The sequence below is a fragment of the Notamacropus eugenii genome, chromosome 1 (genome assembly GCF_028372415.1).
Source record: "Notamacropus eugenii isolate mMacEug1 chromosome 1, mMacEug1.pri_v2, whole genome shotgun sequence".
NCBI classification, from domain to species: Eukaryota; Metazoa; Chordata; class Mammalia; order Diprotodontia; family Macropodidae; genus Notamacropus; species Notamacropus eugenii.
The window spans coordinates 37,758,708-37,781,445 of NC_092872.1; the positions used below are offsets into that span (position 1 = coordinate 37,758,708).

At 35.0% G+C, this 22,738-nt stretch overlaps 1 protein-coding gene across 22 annotated transcripts in view; it reads right to left on the reverse strand.

Moving 5' to 3' along the window:
* The window catches only part of KDM4C (lysine demethylase 4C), a 544,029-nt gene that overhangs the window by 334,823 nt on the left and 186,468 nt on the right, over window positions 1-22,738 (reverse strand). For all 22 annotated transcript variants that reach the window (XM_072596853.1, XM_072596740.1, XM_072596750.1 and 19 more), the window contains 2 exons: window positions 8,219-8,322; window positions 748-885 (listed from right to left, as the gene is read on the reverse strand). In XM_072596853.1, coding sequence (XP_072452954.1) covers window positions 748-885; window positions 8,219-8,322 — 242 coding nt within the window. The remainder of the gene's footprint in view (window positions 1-747; window positions 886-8,218; window positions 8,323-22,738) is intronic.

A 22,738-nucleotide genomic window follows, 5' to 3' on the forward strand; every position in this document is an offset into this window, starting at 1 on the left:
CACCAAAAAAAAAAAGTCACAGGGGAAAGTAATCAAACTTAATAGCAGTAACCATCATTTTGAAGCCACCCTCAATTTAAAGCCGCAGGGAAGAAGTAATTAAATTTAATAGGAGTTGCAGCTCGTGAACGAAAATACAGAGGATGTGAACAGAATGGAAAACACCGGGCAGGAGATAACATTGCATAATAACATAAAACTAGATTTGTTCTGATAATGTATTCCAATTTCTGAATGATGAGAAAATATACTACCGACAGGAATCAATCCATTTAACCTCCACCCATATCTCTCCTCCCAATATTTACCTAAATTTTGAATACAACCTACGACCTTAAGGAGCCTTTTCTGCTACATTTTTATAAGACACAGCCCATTTTCAAGAATTTGTCTAAACTGTGAATTTCCAATAAGTAGAAGAGCAAAATACTGTGGAATGAGAAGTTCATGCAAATTGCCTATCAGGAAGAAATATGACTACAGGACAGACATAAACTAAAATAATGCATGGATAAAATTATTTCTCAGTGTAACATACAGGTCCTCTACAAATATGACAATAGGAAAATGCTTCCACATAACTATATTTTGCAAGCAGTAAATATAACAAATCTGAAATAAAGGACAAGTGAAAATTTTAAAATACACATGACAAAATAAAGTTAAAAAACATTTCACATGTTAAATTTGTTACACAATACTAGAAACAACAGATAATTTTTTATTTATTTTTGTAACATAACTCACCAATTTAGCCACTTTTCCATAATCAATCCATCTGACGGTAGCAAAATTTGTAGATTCTGCACAGTTGAATCCATGGTTGAAACCAGCATGGTATCCATACGGGAAAGTGATCATAAATTCTCCAGCCTCCTGAGTGACCTGCATCATAGAATAACAAGTAATACGTCCAGTTTTAAAAGGAATAAAATGAAAAGTATATGATATTTTAAGTACAGAAAAAGTTCCTCCTAATATAACTTTCATAGGTCTCATGTTCCACTTAATTACTTAAAATTGTTTCACAACTAATCTCCTGAAATCATTTTTTAAACTCTAAAAAGAGGAAGTAAACTGGGGGTGGAGGGGAACAGGATTTTGGTTAAAGGATCTCAATCTACGTTTCAAATCTACTACACTGAAAATCTTGAAAAATTCCTCTGCTCTTGTTAAGCTACTTAGATAATCTTGGCCTTGCTATTCACAAATTCATTTTTATAATCAATAACCTTAATGATTGTTAAATATTATTTATATTATGTAAATACTATCCACTATTATTGGTAACAAAACTATTACTGGTTATAATAGTTGTCATTCTGTTTTTTCAGCTATGTCTAACTCTTTGTGACCCCATTTTTGTGGGGTTTTCTTGGCAAAGATACTGAAAAATGTTTTACCATTTCCTTCTCCAGCTCATTTTACAGATGAGGAAACTGGGTCAAACAGGATTAAGTGACTTGCCCAGGGTCACAAAGCTACTAAGTGTGCTGAACTCAGGTCTTCCTGACTCCATGTCCAACACTCTATCCTCTGTGACCTAGCTATAAAATAACAGACTGAATTATTCCTAATAGAAAAGTCATCTCTGAGAGAGGAAATATGTGCTTATGTGTGCACATCTGCATGTGTATGCATTTATTTAGGGTATACATACATTCAAGCCCCATAAGAAAGCTTACTGCCTAGAAACACTATTAGGTAGTCCTCTCAGTTGCCAATCTGATCACAGCTCTCACCGCTAGATCATTTTTACATTTAGATTACTAACACAATTTTTATTTCATTCCTTTGCATTTATTTTATTATTTGTTGTTTATATTACATCATGCACTATATGCTATATAATTATATATGCTATTATGTTTTATACACTATATATTATCTCATTTGTTTTATTTCATTTTTATAACAAATTAGATTTATTCAATGAGCTAATGCAAAACAATCCATATAATTAAGGAGAGTGTCTAAAGATAATTATCATTATGGCATTTGAGGGGTGTGGAGCAGGGATTGTTTTGAAAAATAGTTTTTATTGGCATCAGACCCGTCAATATAGGTCCTACAGACATGGAAAATGGGAACAAAGACAAGAAAAATTCTTAGAAATTTAATTCTGGAAAATTTACTTATCCAAATTTGGATTAGGAAATTTCCATTTATTCCTTGAGATTAACAAAATATGTGAGTTCTTTTCCTGGTGAGTTGCATTTAGCCCATTTCCTCCCATTTTCTAATGAATGCTAACATTATAAATTATAGCCATTAGTGCTCCCCTCACATCTCAAAGTCATCTGCATGTAGAGTTCTACAAGAGGTAAGCATTCATTACAAAAATAAGGAACCTAATGTAAAGCTTAATATAATAAATAACTAAAGAGCTATTTTACCCATTAAAAAAAACAACACTGCGACAGTATTATGTCGTGGACTTTAAATTTGTTAGAGTTCAGTGAAAATTAAGATGTAGCTCTGAAGTTCATGAACACCCTGAAAACTATCCGCAGACTCCCTGAAGCCATGTGCTCAGGTTTAATTCAAAGTGAGGATAAATAGAATATATTTGTGCAATTTCGGATAACAGCGTAAATGGTACATCTTCATTCTAAATATGGTATATTTGGCCACTGCAAAGGAGGAAAAGCCATTCTAGTCAAAGTTTTATTATTTTTTTCCCTAGTAAATATGAGAATGAAAATTACCAAACTGGTTTAAAATCCTTTGTATATTCCAGGCTTTAGACACTACCATACTGAACTATCAGAGACTTGGTCAGCTCTAAGTTCAAAGGGCCATCTGGACCATTCAGAACCAATCTGGCGGGAATTTGGAGGAGAGAGCTCAACACACACTGAAGGTTCCTGACCACAATATGAAATCAACCGTATGTCTTAGAGGTTGACAGCATAGGCTTTTGGCCTTTATCAAATAGTTTTATAATCACACTAGAATGATGGAATATGACATAAACTTTAGTGGAATGTGGGCACTTACACACAAATTTTTTCTCAGTGTCACCAACTAAATGAAAGCTAAACATATCCAGAAAATTCAACCTATACTAGATGCCTACCACATATCCTCCATAGCAACCTATATCCTGTCACAACAAAATTTTTCAAGAGTACAATAGTAGAAACAGGTCAATGAAACTATCTTCTGGGGAACTAAAAATGGCTCTGGGGAACTAAAAATTAATCACCTAATATTTGATTGATGATCAAGAACTCTATCTCAAGGTTAATCAAGGTTAATATACACCTCCAAAGTATAAAGTTTCATATAAAACACCTGATCTTTTTATAGAATTTAACATAATAATGGACTTCCTATCTGGGAGGCAGCATGGTATAGGAAAGAGAGAGAAAACAATTTCTAGCTTTGTAGTCAGAGGACATGGGTCATGGCTAGCTCTGCCTGTCACACAACCTTCTAGTCCATATCAATTCACCTTTCTGGCCTGTTTTCTATCCTATTTACATGACTGTTCTAGGGTGAAAAATCCCTTTATTCAATTGTTTTTGTCATCTGGGTAACAATAACTTCACATAACTTTTGTGGCTGTTCTGTTAGGGAATATCGCTTCTACAGTAATAGAATTTAGAGCTGGAGAGGACATTAGATCACTGGAAAAGTCATATAAAAAGGAAAGGTCAGCTGACATATTTTATTTGGGAACAAATGAGGAAATGAGATGCAAACTTGTCACCCAACTATGGGGAGGTTATCAAAATTCAATAAAATATTTACTAATTTACAGTATCAAGACATTCTTCTTTATGCTTCATCTCCATCTTTCAAACTGATTTAAACAATGAGTACTACTTGAAGGCAAGAAAATGAAAAAACATTGTATAATTTCTTCAGGTTTAAAAATAGTATGATAAGCATATGTGCATAATTATATATCATATACAGGCATAAATACAGGTGTACAGATTGTGATCTTAACTGGAATTTAAATGACCCTAAAATAACACAGTACAGTAAAAGTCATCTCACCACCAGCAATTCCCAAATGTACCTCAATACCCAGCCCCTCACTACGGAGGGATGTCATGGTAGCAGGGGTCCTACTGCAGTAAGAGGAACAGCTCAGCTGTCGCCTAGTAAGCGCAAGGTCCCTTATCAGTGGACAGCACGTTTCCCATTCCATTGCTCCAAGCCAAGAGAGATCCCAGTCTGATTCTCTCTATAGTCACATTCTCACTGAATCCCATTAATTACAGCTACACTTGGGAACAGGCTGCCTCCTCCTTGTACGGATGACACTACAAAATTCATTCTTTTTAACTATTTTTAGCACTTCTCATAAAATAAGGATAAGAAAATCACCTTCATTACTCAGTGGAACTCTATATGTTCGCCTTCTCGGCTCCCCCAAAACAAAACAAAACAAAACAAAACAAAACCCACCCTGCTTAAAAATATCATTTGTTCCAAAAGAATGTGCTTCAAAATTATACTCCCCTAGTGTTTGTACAAGCATGAAATATCAAGTCAAACTACTGCCAGAATAAAAGGTTGACTTACTTTGCCTCTTTGCAGACATACTCATGATAAACTACAAGGACAAAAGAGCAATCATTTACACTGTAATGTAATAGTGTAAAATTATGTTCCCATAAAATAATGCATCTCTAAAAAAGATGTAGATAAAAGTGTAACAGTTAAAATGTGGTAAACTGAGGCACAAAAGCTCTGAGCATAATCAATTCATTAGTAAAACATGAATCTACCAATCACTCAGTCAGCTGAGACCCTGAATGAAGGGGACAGCTTTGTTTTATAGGTTTGGGGAAGTAGAGCACAAAGAACAGAACAGAATAGATGACATCATGGCATAACTGAGGCACAGGGAATAATATGATTGGTTATAGAGCTGAGGTGCAGGAAGCTTGGTAATTCTTTCTTTCCTGTGACTAAGTCCACTATTCAAGTCCGCCCGCAAGAGTACTGATGATGGCTCAGCCTTTTGGACAGCAAACCAGTCCTCTCTGAACAACAGCTTGGTATTATACAAATACCAGATCCAACTCCCTTAGGTTCACACACATCTCCCAAGGTCAGTTAAGTTCCTTGAGGCAAAGATAGATCCATGAATAGCAGCAGAGTCAGATTTCTGAATTTAACCCATTACAAGCTCTCTGAATCTCCAAACTTAAGTTTCACAGGCAAACAGCCATGACTTATGAGTGACTACAAGACTAAAACTAATTAAATGTGAATAGGACCAATAAGAAAATGATACAGAATCAATATTGATCATTTCAAAAGCTAATGTGTTTGCACGTGCACTTAATTTACCTTGTGTAGCACACTCTAACTGCAAACAAAAGCCTTATTTTTTTTTAATTTTACAAAACCCCAAAGAAAAGCAAAGAAATGAGATTTTTGTAAAAGTTATCTACCAAATCAGGTCATCTGAGACAACATCACTTTGTTTGTGGATGACAGCAATTAAGATCTATGAAGTATAGCTCCATTTGGGGATTTTATAATGGAAAAGATTATTTACTGAGTAGCGAAGTCATTTAAATCTTACTCTCGGGAGTCCTAAGTCTGTTTTTTCACTTTTTAAGAGTCTCAGCATATCTAAAGATGATAGTTTTATGAGTGGAAATGTCAGGCACAGAAAGAACTCATAAAGAGAAAAAGTTATAATCCCAGTCCCCTCTGATGTGACAATTTAAAGGGTCCAATGACTTTTCTCCTTCCTGCATTCCATCTAAAGAGAAACTCCAAATCAAATTATCTTCTATAGTAAAATAAAGGAAATATCTGGGGAATATAGAGTCAATGCCTATACATGCATAAGTCAGAGGGAATCTAACTCTGAAATTCTGCTATCAGAAAAGTAATTCCCAACCTTACTGATCAACACACTAGCAAGAAATAATATCCATTGAAGATTTGGAAATACAAACTTCTTTACCACATGAAACACCATTCCACTGAAACCCTACAAACTAACCATCAACAATGGCCATTGCATAAATGCTACTTTTCTATAGGAGTTGGCTTGCCTAAAGTCTTAATTCCCAAAGTCCCATCATGTGACTTGACAGTAAGGAAAAGGGCAAAGTTTCATCTAAGCAAATTCCAATGAGAAGACTTGTCCCTACACAGACACCATCCTGTTTACACACCTATATTAACTCCCATTTAAAAATGAAAGAAAATATAATAGATCTAAAAGGCATCTCCAAGGTCACCTAGTCCAAACTATTCATTTTATAGACAAGGAAACTTGAGGCCCAAGAGGTAATCCAAAGGTCACACATGTAGTATCAGAGCTAAGACCCAGCTTCTCTGACTCCAGAAACACTGAATATCCTTTCTACCATACCAAATGACTGGCCTTAGAGTGAGGATGAACTGGGGATTTAAGTCCTATGTCTAATACATATAGGAGCTATACGACCATGGGCACATCACTTAACCAACTCTCTAAAACTTAGTTATCAACAATCTGTAACAGTGAAGGGGCTTTCCATACAGGGAATTCTCATTCAATGATATCACAAATAAATAATCTCCTAGCCACACAAACCCCTTCAAAAAAATAAAATGGTTCACTTACTGAGCCCACAAAACCTGGCAGGACTTAATTTTAGAAGGTTTCAACTCACCATTTCTGTGCCTATAGCAAAGACACAAAATAACAGAATTTCAATATGACAGAGTCTCTGTTCTCCATTCACTTATGCTGAACTTTGGATTCTAGTCTACAAAAGCTCTTAGTGCTTCCCAGCTGCCCTGGACACCTGAAGGGCCCCTGGGATATAAGGGCCACCTTCCCAGTGTCCTAATGCTAGAACCATTGCTGTAATCACTGTCTTTATTATTCAAACTGCTCCTGATGACCAAGGGCCTTAACATCACTAAAGGAAGGGAGCAGCAATATCTATGAAAAGTGAAAGGAAAATAAGGCACCAAGAGCCTAGGATCTTCTTAGCAGGCTGCATGAGGAGGATTCAGTCAAGAGCAGACATGTCACCAGGGACAGCTCTCTACCCAGTAGGAAAGAGTTCAAGATTTGGGCTTCATTGCATTCCATTGTACAATGTACTGTGGCTCTTCCTTCATACGAACTTCTCACTTATTCTCTACTGACAGATTTATTTAAAATAGAGTCACCTATAGTGGGATTTTAGGCTTTGGTATTTGTGTTTTTATGCTTATGGTAATTTACAAGCTTATTTCCCAAATACTTTAGCTAGTTTAAAAAAAAAAGTACATTGAACAAGAAAAGGAAAAAGGTTTTGTATCAAGAACTATTCAGGAAAGTACAAAAATATTGGGAAAGTAGACCTTATACAAGAAATCCAAGAAATGGAGTTTTCCGAGGACAGCAATATAGTGAACGATTAATAGCATAAAGAAAAATTCTGCTTTGAAAAAACTAAGAGTAGTACTTCCACTGCCTGGGAGTAAAAAGAGGTGCTGATTTAGTCAGAAGTGAAAAGTTTCCAAGGTAGAATAAAGCAGGATTAGGGTACGAAACATCAAGTAAAAAATAAAGAGGTAAGGACACATATGTTAAAGTGGCTAAGTACTTAAACTTTCTCAAACGCAAAGAGATTTGATTTATCTGGGTAAGTTTTTTCATTTCAGTTTGTTCACATAAAAATGCCCATATTCTGTAAAATGTTATGGGTGAAACACAACCTATAGGAAAAAAGAAAAACCTGATATGGACCCAATTTTGTAGAAATTAATCTGGAGAAATACTCTGAAGAAATAAAACAATAAAATCCTCCCATAAGTTTAACCAAAAAGTCCACGTCATATTATATATAAAATTCATTGTTTATCTTAAAATCTCTAATGCTAAAATGTAAGATTCCAATCATAGAATTAACAATCACTACTTTATCCTACGCCAAAAAAATCATATAAATGCAAATACAATGTTGCTTACCGAATAGGACAAATTTTAATGAATGTTTTATTCAAATTTAATTTTATTCAATTTAACTATAGATCACCATGAAATCTATATTAAATAAACTCTTTAAAAAATCAATAATTAACACTTGATCAACAACTGAAATATCAGAGACAAACTTTCTCTAAGAAATCCATGGTTTTGGAATATCAACTATAACTTTGAAATTTAAATATAAAAAAAATATCTTTTTGTCTCCTTTAAATTCATGTTAAACAAAAATTATAATGGTAGAATTTTAAAAATAATTTCCAGGAATACCTTGTCAAAAGGAATGCCATATTTCTTCAGTACTGAAGGAGATATCAGTGTCATCTTGTGGCGAAGAAACGCGTCACATCCCTGAGAGCTGCTGGGGAAGAATCCTAAAGAGGAAACAAGAAGCAACCACAACTGACTCAATCACATTCACAAAGCTGAGCTCCAGGTTTTCTTTTGTTTTGTCTTCTTCAAAGTCCAGTCCAAATGTAACACATTTAGAAACTGTTACATTACACAGTGTGGTAACTATGAGTCATGAGGAGAGCGCTCCAAACAATACTGTAGAGGTGGAAATGAAAAGACTGACAACTGATTGGTGATGTAGGTTAAGGACAGAGGACAACCTTAAGATGGTCAACCTGGGTAACCAAAAGCATGGTAGTAGTATTAAAAGAAATAGAGCAGTTCAGATCCCATCACTTTACAGGAAAAGAAACTGAGGACCACAGAATTCAAGTAATTTGGCCAATATCACAGTGATAGAAATGAAATTTAAACTAAGCACTTGACTCTAAATCCAGCACTATTTCTACTGCATGTGTTCATTTGTAGTACAAAATGATGGCCTGACCTGCAAACTACTTTTAAAAGTTTGTACCATGAAAATATATAAGATAAATCATATTTAACAATTACATTTGTACATATTTTGAATTAAACCAAGATTTTGCATAAGATGATCTGTTAAATATAGTAAAAATATTACTAAGAAGCTGGGCATTTTAGGGCTACAATTAATTAACAGATCTTCTCATTTACATACCTCATTCTAAAAGTAATCTACCTAACTACCTCTAGGGTAATGAGGCAGGAAAGTCAGCATCTACTAGGATATATAGTCCAACTCCTGTGTCAGCCTTGGTCAAATACTGAGTACCTATGTCCCATATGCGTGAATAAATTTTGGGTTAAGTTTTAACTGAGGAAAATAAACTTTTACTTGACGACATATTACATATCCAAAATATACCATGTTACTTCATTCTTTTGGGTCTTACTCAAGAAGAATTCCATTAACTAAGCTTTATTAATCCCATCAATTAAGAGAAAAAATGTACCTGTGTGCTGATTCTCCTGTTCACCTAGCTAGCACTTCCTCACTCATAATGAGGACTAACAAGCATCAGATTTCAGTACTAAAAAATTGGAAGAAGACAGAGAGTGGAAAGGAGAGGGAAAGAAGGAAGAAAAAAATGGTAGAGAAGTAGAAGGCTGTAAATGGAAGTTTAGGAAGCAGAGGAAGAAAACTGGGGAAAAAACAGAGAATATGGGGGAATTGTAGAATAAAGAATGGGGTGAAGCTTGAACAATGTGATTACTGGTCAGAAGTTAATTTAAACTGAAAAAAAAAGCACTGAAGGAAGGTAATATGCAGTGTATGCATTAAGTATGTCATATTAGTTTAGAATTTATACTTATGAGATCTTCAGAATTAATGATTCACTTCACTCTGAAAAAACATTTTGCATAGTGAAAATTATGAGTTAAAACTCAGTTTCATCTCAAAATAGATGTATCAGAAATTAGACAAGTATTTTCAATGCTTGCTACCCATACCTGTTCAATTGAAATGTATTTTGATCAAGTCACATACCAATCTTTAAATAAAAATTAATATAATCACATAGCATAAGATAGATTTTAAAATGTTTCATTAAACATGCAATAATTAAAGCACCTTGAAATGATTCAATATTTTTAAAGGTACTCAATGGACATCCATGCTGAATAAAACTGAATGTTCTATCTGACTAACAGACAGAAAAAGTAATCACTAGGCTTAACAGAAAAAATTAATCTGGTTATTTTTTAAGATCCTTTAGGGGCTAGCAACATTTTAAAATTACTCACTAAGGAGGCAACTTAAAGAATGTGCTTTTACTAAACTTACAATTATATATAAATACAAGTACACAATTGTATTTATCCATATGTAATTGTATGTATTATACAATATATACAATTATACACACACAGACACACATATACACATATCATATCAGCCCACCCTCCATCAAATCAAAGTCAACTGCAAGTCGTGTCATCATCTTGATGTCATGGTCCTCTTCAAGAATGAAGGACAAACACAGCAATTATATATTAATTTTAGACTCACTTCTGCAAAAAGATTTCCTATAAAAGTATAATATAGCATTTTGATGCTACTACTGCAGTTTTGTTTTGTTTTTAATTTATCTTTAAGAGTTCTTCAAAAGCATTTAAAATTTCCCAGGTCACCACTATTTAGGAGATGATATCATACTCTCGGTGGAACACAGAATAACAGGTTCTAATATGTTTTTTAAATTGTACTGATCTCATTCTAAGATAGCAATAAAGCCTGTCCAACTGAATTGGCTGGTTTCTTAATCAGCCTTGATGTCATCTTCAAGTCCTTATTGTCACTTTCCCCAAAATTCCAATCTGCTGTCAAGTCTTGTTTCTACTTTTGTGACCTCTCTTGCATACTTCCCCTTCTCAGCACTCACACATCCACCACTTGCCTGGACTATTACAACAGGACTTCTAATTGGTCTTTCTGTCTCAAATGTCTCCCCACTCCAATCAACCCTCCATTCATCTACCAAAGGGATTTTCCTAAAACTTAGATCCAACCACATTCCTCTACTCCCCTAAATCAGTAAACTTCCGAAACAAATACAAACTCTGCTTAGCATTTAAAGCTCTTACTCTTCCTTCTGTCTCCCCCCTCCCTTTCCTTTGGGATTTACTGGCTGGATGTCCTTCCTCGTTCTCTCCCTCCTTCTCCTCCTCCTTTGCTCCCTCTCTCCCTCCCTCCCTTCCTTCCATCCTCCTTTCTTTCTTTCCTTCCTTCTCTTTCCCAAAACCTTAAACCCAGCGCACCCTGAAGCCCATACACCGGACGATAGTGAATCCCTGCCAAAGTTCTACTTGATGGCTGGCTTAGAGTGACTATCAATAGTAACAGTTTCTGTTTCCCTACTAACTTGATGCATTTTTTTCTTTTGTTCATTAAAAGGGCCATACTTCTTAAAAGAGGCCTATTCACTAAAGGGCATTACGTCCCTCTAAGTGAATACCCGAAAAGGCTGAGGCCTCCCATTATGTCCTGGGCCATCTCCACTCATCCTGATGAATGTCTGGTCACTGGACCCAGATAGCTCTGGAGGAGAAGTGAGGCTGGTGACCTGCACAGCGCCCCCTTCACTCAAAACAAAGTCAAGTATAAATCATGTCATCATTTCTCTGATGTCATGATCTTCCTCAGAACAAAGGATGAACACAACAACAATAACCTGGCCCCTTCATGATTTCCAGTCTTCTACACCTCATACCACTCCTCACAGTCTATGATTCAGTTGCACCAGCCACCCTGAAGTTCACTGAGCACAACAGCTCATCTTGCACCTGCATCCTGTGTACTGTTCTCCATCCCTGCCATGCTCTGCCCTCTTAAGTCTACTTCTTAGTTTCCACGATTGCTTTCAAGACAACTCAAATTTCAACTTCTGAAAGAAGCATTTACCAGTCCTCAGCCACCTCCAGGTGTTAGAGCCTTCTGTTTTCAAATGACTTTCATCTATTCTGTATATAGTTTGTACGTACCTAATTATTTACATGCTCTCTGAGCACAGGGACTATTTTTTGCCTTTCGTGGTTTCCCTAGGATTTAGTAGAGTACCTGACACATAGTGCTGAAGAAATGCTTGTTGAAGGATGATGATAAATGTTGAAGAAGATGTGGGAGAGTTGGAACACTAATTTATTGTTGGTGGAGCTGTGAGCTGATCCAGCCATTCTGGAGAGCAATTTAGAACTATGCCCAAACGGCTACAAAAATGTGCATACCCTGTGACCCAGCAATAGCCCTATTAGGACTGTATCCCCAAGAGACCATAAAAATGGGAAAGGGTCCCACATGTACAAAAGTATTTATAGCAGCACTCTTTGTGGTGGTCAAAAACTGGAAATCAAGGGGATGCCCATCCATTGGGGAATGGCTGAATAAATTGTGGTATATGAATGTAATGAAATACTATAAGAAATGATGAACAGGAAGACTTCAGAGAGGCTTGGAAAGACTTATATGATCTGATGCTGAGCGAATGGAGCAGAACCAGGAGAACTTTACACATAACAACAACTATAGTATGCAAGGATTTTTTCTGGTAGACTTAGTACTTCACTGCAATGCAAGGACTTAAAATATTCCCAATGGTTTCTTAAGGCAAAAGAAAGTTTTTTCCAGAGAAAAAAACTATGGAATTCAATCGCAGAATGTAGCAGATCATTTTCTTTTGTATTATATTTTGGTTTGTTTTATGATTTCTCCCATTCATTTTAATTCTTCTATGCAAAATGACTAAGGTGAAAATGTATTTAACAGGAACGTATGTGTAGAACCTATATAAAATTACATGCTGACTTGGGGAGGGAGGTAGAAGGGAGGGGGAAAAAATCTAAGTGATATGGAAGTGACTGTAGAACACTGAAAACAAATAAAATAATGGGGAAAAAAAAGAAATGCTTGTTGACTGACAGAAAGAAAAAGAACAACTTTGTGTGTGTCTCCCATTCAATAGTAACAATAAGATATTTTGCCTGCTCTTCACCTTTACTGGCTTTCACCATCCAGATTTACTGAAATCAGTCTCCTGCTTCTCCAAAAGCAGAAACAGAATGGAGGAGCTATCATAGATGTCAGTGTAAGTAGTTTCCCGGGTCTCACCTAACAACTTTCCCAGACCCATCATTCCTCAAGTGTGCAAATAAATTACAAACAAATGCATTCTGGATTTTAACTTTATGGAATTATTCTATTGCCTATTGAGCTTTCATTGTTTAATTACTCTCCTTTACTCTGCTATTTTGGACATGAAATTTCTATCTGGACTGCAAACAATTAACAAGTTAAGTTCAAATTAAAGATCAGTAAGTTTTGTAAATTTTCATTTAAAAAAAAGGAACACAAAATAATTCATTTCCAAATGTAACAAATACAACTAAGGAATTATTCTCATACTTTAAAAATAGCTCACAGTCCACACTTCATATGCACCCCACTGAAATAAACCTCATCAGAATCAATAGCGTGAATAATACTGCCCTTAATAAGATAACAATGAGTATGTATCTGTTTTATGTAAAAATAATTTTTGGAAAAATAAGCCATAAACCCAATAGAATTAATAATACTTAAATTTACAAGGTAGGAAATACTCCCCTGAATTGCTCTTAGAAAAAATAGAGTAAGTATTGCATAGCATATGCAAAGTACATAAATACTTATTTAAAAGAAAAGACTAAGGGAAGAAAATGGTATTGTGTCCTATTCACACTTCACCAGCATAGCATCACCAAAATGCTAAGTAATCTTTGAGAAAATTAGGTATTTGATCTATGTCCTTTTTCACCTGTCTGCAGAACAGAGATAATAGTATGTCATTTTTTTTACTATGTTTGATATCTTAAAAATCCAGGTGTTAAAATTAAATCAAAATTTTAATGACCACATATTATTGTTATACCTATCAAAAAGCAAGTAGAAGTTTCTCCTGGTACTCACAATATATTGGGAAAATGGCATATAAGATATATGATATATAAAATATAGGTGCTCCTAACAATAATCTAAAGCTACATCTAAGTTCTACAGTATCTTTTAATAAAAACTTTTATAAGTTTAAATTGTTCCTATAATTTTAAGTAGTAAAAATAAATGCCTTGTGGAAAAAGAGCATCTTTTTCCCCCATTGAAAGAAAATCCAAAAAGGTAACCATTATCAAATAAAGTTGTGAAATATGTATATATATTTTCCATACTTAACTCAAAAAGACTTAACTAGGGTATTTCTAAATTACAAAAACTTTTAGATGAATATAAATAAATAAGTTTGGGTGATTATATTTTTGAGGGCATTCAAGTAAGAATTTCAGTCTCTCTCCAAGGTCTCCTAGCTGCTTCCTGCTACTTAGGAATATGCTCATATCTCCTCTATACTTAAAAAATTCTCAGTTAATGCAATCATGTCCCTATTCTACTCCCTTTCATGATTAAACTCCTTGAGAAAGCTACCTCTGTGCCTCCACTTCCTCTCCTCTCACTTTCTTCTAATCCTTTTGTAGCTGAGCTTCCAAACCTTAGCAGTTAACTAAAACTGCCATCTCCAAAGTTATCAATGATCTCTTAAAAACAAACCTAACTGCCTCTTTTTGATCTCTCCTGATTACAAACTAGATGTCTCATCCTTAAGTCTCATCCTAAACTCAGTACATCCAAAAGATATATTCTTTATATTCATGTATTTCCAAACTTTGCTGTAACTGTCAAGGGGCCCTACTATTCTTCCTATCACTCAGAGTCAAAACTTAGGTATCATTTTCAACTCCTCACTCATGTTCATCCAACACATTAAATCTGTTATGATGTCTTGTCATTTCTGCCTTTGAAAACTCTCATCTATGCTCCGGCTCTCCATGTGCATAGGTGTCACCTTGGAGCAGGTTTTTAATTACCTAATGCCTAGAGCAGACAATTAAATTAGCTTGTTGAATGGTTTCCATCCTTAAATTTTTCTCCCATTCTCCACTGTACTGCTGAAGTGATATTCCTAAAGTAGTGGTTTGACCATATCACTTCTCAGTAAACTCCAGTGGTTCCCTATTATCTCCAAGATCAATACAAAATCATCCAATTTGTTTTAAAAGTCCTTAACTGTCTAGCCCCTTACTGTCTTTGCAGTCTTCTTATACTTCACTTTTCTCCAAGTACTTTTTGATTCGGATATACAAGCCTTCTTCCTATTCCTCCTATCAGATACTCCACCTCACTTGACTTTTCACTGCTTATCCCCATGTGCCTGCAATGCTGACACTCCTTGCTGCTGCCTTGTGATTTCTCTTTCTTCAACACTCACTTGAAATCCCAGCTCTAGGAAGAGGCTTTTAATATGTCCAATATTCCCCAGTCTCACACTGCTAATGCCTTCCCTGGGATTACCTCCTACTTAACTAATAAATATCTTATATACACACATAGTTGTTTGCATGTCTTCTCCCAAATAAAAATGTGAATTCCTTGACACCAAAGACCACGTTTTGCCTTTCTTTCTTTTGCTAGGATGTAATGTGGTATAGTACCCAATAATATACAATATGGTATATATTTATACATACTAAACCCATAATAAATGCTCATTAATGATTTTTTTTATAAAAAGATCATTCAAAATGAGTTAACTAGCTTTATATAGTGCAGTTAAAAAAATTATGCATTCATATATACAATGCGTACATATATACAATGAACTACTGCCAACCAACTTTCAATGTTGGTTTTTACTAATATACTATAACTGTATACATCTAAGTTAATTTTCTGTTGAAGATATTCATCAGAATAGCACTTTACTCTTCAGTATGTGCACAATGATTTTAAAAGAATTCTATGAGTGGTACAGAAGCTTTAAATTAAAACAGCCAAAAAATAAAAACAAGAAGGGGAAAGTATTGAACAACTAACATGAAAGTACTTCAAAATTCAAGGTTAGAGATTAAAATATTTAATTCAATGCATTTGATGCCAAGATCAGACTAATGATACTATAAAATATCATACACTGAAATAATTTACCCAAAACACATATGGAGACAAATTAGAGTGAAAGAAGGCAGTTAAAATTTTTTCATTTTTGCTAGGTTGAGACCCTTTCAGGTTTGTCATTTAGAACAGATTTCTTTTATTATATTATCCTTTTAAAAAGTTGGCATTTTAATAATATTTTTAGACTATCAAGTGAAATAAATGTGTAAAGGGATATGTATTTACCATGGCGACAGTTAATAACAGTACATTTTCCTCCTTTAAAATCAACAAGTTCTTCGTAAGCTATATCTGTAAGAAAATATTAAGAATCTCTTCACAAAATTATATGAACTGTCTTTCACTACTTTGCCTATTTTTTTGTTTCGAAAATATAGTCAACAATATTATGCCAATTTTCACTATTCTACCTATATTTCTTTCTTCCATAGGGCAAGAAAAATTATTATTTTTCACTGGAGGTTAGTTCACCCTTTTCATTTTTGATACTGGTAATTTGTTTTCCTCTTTCTTTTTTTTAATCAAATTGACCAAAGGTTTATCAATTTTATTGGAAAATTATTATTTCTCCCTTATATTAATAGGCAATTATTGATTTAGGACTGAGTTTCCCTTTCTTTTGCTCATTTAGAAGTCAACCTGGGGGGTGGGGGTGGAGCCAAGATGGCAGAGTAGAAACAAGGACCTGCTACAGCTCTCCCCAAAAACCCCTCAAAAAACCTGTAAAAAATTACTTTAAACAAATTCTAGAGCAGAAGAAGCCACAAAATGACAGGCTCAAGCAAATTTCCAGCCCAAGACTGGAAGGTCGGCAGGAAGGGTTGGAGCAGGAGCAGCCCTTAGGGGACTGAATCAAGGGCAGCAGCTGTGGATTCCTGACTTCTCAAACCACAAACGATAAAAACAGCTTCAGAGGTCTGTGGGAAAAGTCTTCTCATCTGGCTGAGAAAGGAGCATGATCCAGACCCATTCTCAGACCAAAGGCAGATATAGCCACAGTTGAAACTGAGGCTGCTTCTGGAGACCTCCACTTAACAAAGCTCAAAAGTCAAGTAACTGGTTGGCAAAATGGACAAACAGGAAAAAGAGACTATAAATTCTTACTTTCTCAGTGAAGAGGTAATTTCTTACAGGACTGATGACAAGGAAGATCAAAACACACAGTCAGAAGAAGACAACAAAGTGAAAAGCTCCTGCATCCAAAGCCCCAAAGAAAAATATGAATTGGTCTCAGGCCATGAAAGAGGATTTTCAGAAAGTACTTTGAAAATCAATTGAGAGAAGTGGAGGAAAAACTGGGAAGAGAAATGAGAGTGATGCAAAAAAACATGGAAAAAGTCAACAGTTTGCTAAAGGAAACCAAAAAAAAAAAAAATGCTGAAGCAAATGATCCCTTTAAAATTAGACTAACCTAAATGGCGAATGAGGTCCAAAAAGCCAATGAGGAGAAGAATGCCTTAAAAAGCAGAATGGGTCAAATCGAAAAAGAGGTTCAAAAGTACACTGAAGAAAGTAATTCCTTAAAAATTAGAAGGGAGCACATGGATATTAATGCCTTTATGAGAAATCAAGAAATTATAAAACAAAACCAAAAGAATGAAAAAGTAGAAGACAATGTGAAATATCTAATTGGAAAAAAACTTGACCTGGAAAATGGATCCAGGAGAGATAATTTAAAAATTATTGAACTCCTATCAATAAAAGAGCTTAGACATCTTTCAAGAAATTATAAAGGAAAACTGCCCTGATATTCTAGGACCAGAAGATAAAATAGAAATGGAAAGAAATCGTCCATCACCTCCTGAAAGAGATCCCAAAAGGAAAACTAATAGGAATCTTGCAGCCAAATTCCAGAGTTCCCAGGTCAAGGAGAAAATATTACAAGCAGTCAGAAAGAAACAATTCAAGTATTGTGGAAACACAATCAGGATAACACAGGACTTAGAAGCTACTACTCCAAGGGATCAGAGGGCTTGGAATATGATATTCCAGAGGTCAAAGTAGATAGAATTAAAATCAAGAATCACATACCCAGCAAAACTGAGTATAATACTTCAGGGGAAAAAAATGGTTTCTACAATGAAACAGAGGATATCCAAGCATTCTTGTTGAAAAGACCAGAGCTGAATAGAAGACTGGACTTTCAAATATAAGAATCAAGAGAAGCATGAAAAGATGAGCTGAATATGAAGGAATGATAAGTAAAAAAGAAAATTAAGGTTTGAGAGGAATGTACTAGGAGAAAGGAAACAGGAGAAACAGAATGTAGTAAATCACCTCACATAAAAGAGATAAGAAAAGGCTTTTATAATGGAGGGGAAGAAGGGAAAGGTGAGAGGGAATAAGCGAACCTTCCTTTCATCAGATGTGGCTTCAGGAGGGAATAACATGCACACTCAGTTGGTAATGGAATTTTATCTGACCCTACTGGAAAGCAGAAGGGAAGTGAATAAGAGAATAATAAGAGAGATAATAGAAGGGATAATCAGCAACAAACACTTTGGGAGAGGAACAGGTCAAAGGAGAAAACTGAATAAACCAAAGGCAAGCAGGACAGAGGGAAATACAGTCAGTCTTTTAAACATCACTGTTATGGAGGTGTTTTGCATGACCACACATGTATAACCTTTATGAAACTGCTTGCCTTCTCAATGAGGGATGGGGAAAGGGAGAGAATATGGAATTCAAAGCTTTAAAAATGAATGTTAGAGTTTGCTTTAATGTGCATTAAGGAAACAAGATGTATAGGCAATGGAATATAGAAATTTATCTTGCCCTACAGGAAAACAGAAGGGGGTGGGGAATGAGAGAAGGGAGGGCACATTGGAAAAAAGGGCAATCAGATTACATGCTGGAGGGATGGGGAAAGATAGGGAGAAAATCTGAAATTCAAAATTGTGTGGAATTGAATGTTAAAAACTGAAAATAAATTTATATTAAAAAAATAAACAACAAAAAAAGAAATCAACCTCTACAGGATATCTAGTCTTTAAAGGTCATGGTTAGTGATAAGATGAAATCTTGGGCAGACACACACCACACTGGAAAAACTCAGATCCGATAAAAAGGTAAATAAATTCTAGTTTTGGTGAATTGATAGATTCAGGCCCACTGTGTTTTAGTCAGACTGGTCTAGGTAGAAGACGATCCCCCCTTTTTGTTAGATGCACCCTAGACAGGATGATACAGTTATAGACACTTCATGCCTTTGACAAAGACTGAGTGATATGCCCAAGACCTTCAACAGAATAAGGCAACCTTTCATTATAATGTTCATTCTTTCACTACTTGTTAACCAATCAGAGTTGATTTTCACCCTCGGATGGCATTCCCATCTCCAAAGGCTCTATAAGTATTTAAGGTTCCACAGATCAGGTCTCTTTGATCACGCAGAGGAACAAATGAACCCATTGTGTTGATTACTTGTTATCTGTAGTTAATAAAACCAATTATAATTTACCTAGAAAACTCTTAGAAATTTTCACTTGCCACAGTGGTTAAACTTAACGTTACTAATAAAAATACAACAAAGATGGCAAAATGCTTTTAAGTGCGTTCCAAATTTATTTAATTCCTTTGCTCACTACTGCTGATGATAATAACCACTGAAAAATGTGTGACAATAAATAGGGAAGGACGACATATTACAAGCAAAATTGTACTACATAGAATGAAAGAAATCCAATATGACCACCACAACAAGTTTACTTAAGAAAAACCCCCGTCCATCATAGCTTGCTGCTTCTATACCTGCTCTTAAAGGTTTTAATCCTATGAAGTATTCAAGGGTTCAGCAATTTTCAGTAAAATAAATATTCAACCATGGCTTTATTAATTATGGTAATGTATAATTCACAGAATGGTGAAATATGCATGAAACTAAATATTTTCCTTCACATTTTAATCCTTTTTTATTGGTATAATAGAATACAAAGGATATTATTTCAGTTCAAAATAAACATTCAATTAGCAGAATTTTTTTTTCACTAAAAACTACTATACTATCTACTCAAATTTGCCACTATCCTTTTATTTTCTTTTACATTTTCGAACTGATTTCAAAGGAAAAATTTTAAAGAATTCAATGGCAGTGCAAATGAACATAATGAGTTTTAAAACTGCAATAACAGTTTGCTTAAGATTTTTATTACATTTATGTCTACAAAAATTGAAAAAAAACACATAAATGAGAAAGCAGCTGAAGGGCAAAATCAAACTGCTGCCTTTATTAGATGCAAGTCTAATGTCTTTGAGATAAAATAATTGTGGATGCCAAGGCAATCAAGATTTCAGTGGAAATCCAAGATGAAAGCATTCATGCATTAAAGGCAAGGGTGATAATTATGATGTGCAGACAAGATAATGGAAAATATCCTCGCCTTCCTTTAATTTTCTATTATCAAGTGCTGCCTTGACCTATACAACCTGTAATACTTTGTCACATGTGTTGTAATTTTATCTTTTCAATTATTTAGCAGTATTCAATGAATTTACAGCAAGGCTGGTCAGTGGAATTATATATAAAATTTATATACATACAATCCACTATCCTATGGCAGCTTTTTGTTGTTTCATTTCTAAGAATTACAGTGAAAACAGTTTTGCTTAGAAGTCAAATTAAATTTGAATGTCCCATTCATGCTTTAAGTTTTTTAACCTTTTCCTGATTAAATAAATTGCACCATTTGGATGGCATGTCATTTTAAGACAACATACTAAAAGAACCTGGGCAGTGTTTTTACTGTTCAATGATGACAAAATGAAGTATAAAGATGCCTGTTCGTTATATTTCTCCTGTGATGAAATAATAGGAAATGTGGATGTAATTATCACTGGAAGGATGTTAGCATACAGTTTTAACACAAAGTTCTTTACTTATGTATTTAGGATTATGGTAATCGACTTTTAAGCTCTTCTCTAATCCACCATCCAGACCCAGAACTCATCCATGTTAATACTCATGAAAATAAGTTTTTCCCTGACAAAGATCAAGATCACAATTACAATGGTCTTAATGCAATTGATTACACTATAGAAAAATCACTGTGGATTTGTAATTATTAACATATGAGAACTTTAATAATTCAATAAAAAAGCATGACTAACTCTACTATATAATCCCTTTTTAATTTAGATAAGAATAACTTTCAGGTTTCATCTTAAAACTGTCTTGAAAATTTACTGACAAGGCAATGAACAGGATCTTTACAGGTCACCTTTAATTATTAAATTAGTCATAGACAGATAGAAAATAAAACATGGGGATGAACAAATGATGAAAAAATTTCACCTGATAGAAATCACAAATAACAAAAGATTCAGTTAACAAATGAAGACAGAACACCTGCCTGTTCTTGATTTTTGACTCATTTAGAATTCAATGTCCTTCTCAGAGTATTTGATAGTCCTCCTGGAAATGAAACCTTTCCTGCAGTAGACTTATTTATTCAGAACAGTATAATGTAAGCCTTTGTATTCAGAGGGATGTCTAACGTAATTGGAAAATTGAATGTAATGTTAGCCCAGAGAATTCCTTCGTATTCTTGAGAGGGGAGGGGAGGAGTTGAGAGACAAAGCAATCCCTCAATTCCTGATATGGAATATGGAAAAGGAAAGATCGTGTCTTCCTTCTACACCACCAGTCCCACAGAGGCTGGACCAGGCCCGGAGAACAAGTGCTAAAAACAACAATAATAACAGCAATAATAATGTTAATAATAGTACCTCAAAAGGCTTGCAAAGCATTCTACATGTCTGACATCTCATTTGATCCTCAGAGGTAAGTATTTTGATTGTACCCATTTTACTGATGAGGAAACTGAGGCTAAAAGAAGCTAAGTGACTTGCCCAGGATCGCACAGCAAGAGGTTAAGGAAGAATTCAAATTCCTATCTTCCTGACATTAAGTCTGACACTATTCACTTCATGAACTATACTGTCTACACCTAAAAGGAAAGACCAGTCACTGTTCCAGAAGCTGCGAGAAGAGACTTCCTGAACATGACCAGGCTATTCTGGCTATGAACACAGAAAGTGCTTAAGGAGTTTTGAAATAGATGGCAGGAATCAGAAGGGATGTAATATTATTGTTAATAGCAATAATAGCTGAAGGAAAGAGTCAAGACAGTAGAGCAGAGAAGCAATCAGTTGATCTCTAACAACATTCCCCTCTAAACAACATTAAAATAACGCCTTAAATTTTAGAGCAGCAGAACCAACAAAAAGAGTGAGGCACTCTTCTAGCCCATGACAACTCAGGAGTTCAAAAGAAAGGGTCTGTGACCCTGGGCAGAGGCTAGACCGGGACACACATGGAAACAACACCAGCAGTGTGACTTAAGCAAGACAGAAACAGCAGAAGCTTCAGGAGCAAGAGATAGCAAAGAGACCTGGTACCTAGACAGAAAGAGATTACAAGACAATGACGTGACTTGCAGTTGACTTTGAGTTGAGGGAGGGCTGTGCAAGGTCAAATGGAATAACATAATACAAAAAGAAAAAACTCAAGATGCAACCCGAAATGACATACACTTCAGCCCAACTGTCCAAAAAAAAGCAGGGGTGTAGTGTGAGGGTGGAGGATAGGGTACACACTAAATAAATGAGAGGCATCTGGTACATTCTTGGCTTTAAAAAAGAAAAAAAGTGACAGAATATTTAAGTTGCACATACACCAAACAACAAGAATAAAAACAAACAAACAAAAAAGAAATACCAAAAAGTACAATGACAAAGGAAATAATAAGTAATGAAATAAATTACACCATTTTTACTGACCCAGAGGTTGAGGGGTAGGGGGAGAAATAAATATTTTTTCAAAGTATTAAAAGGGTTAAAAAATGTAACTGGAATTTAAAGTGAGAAGTTAACATGGAGGATCAGAACTGAAGCACTGTAGAATAAATGCTGCAACCCCATTACCAAATAAATACATA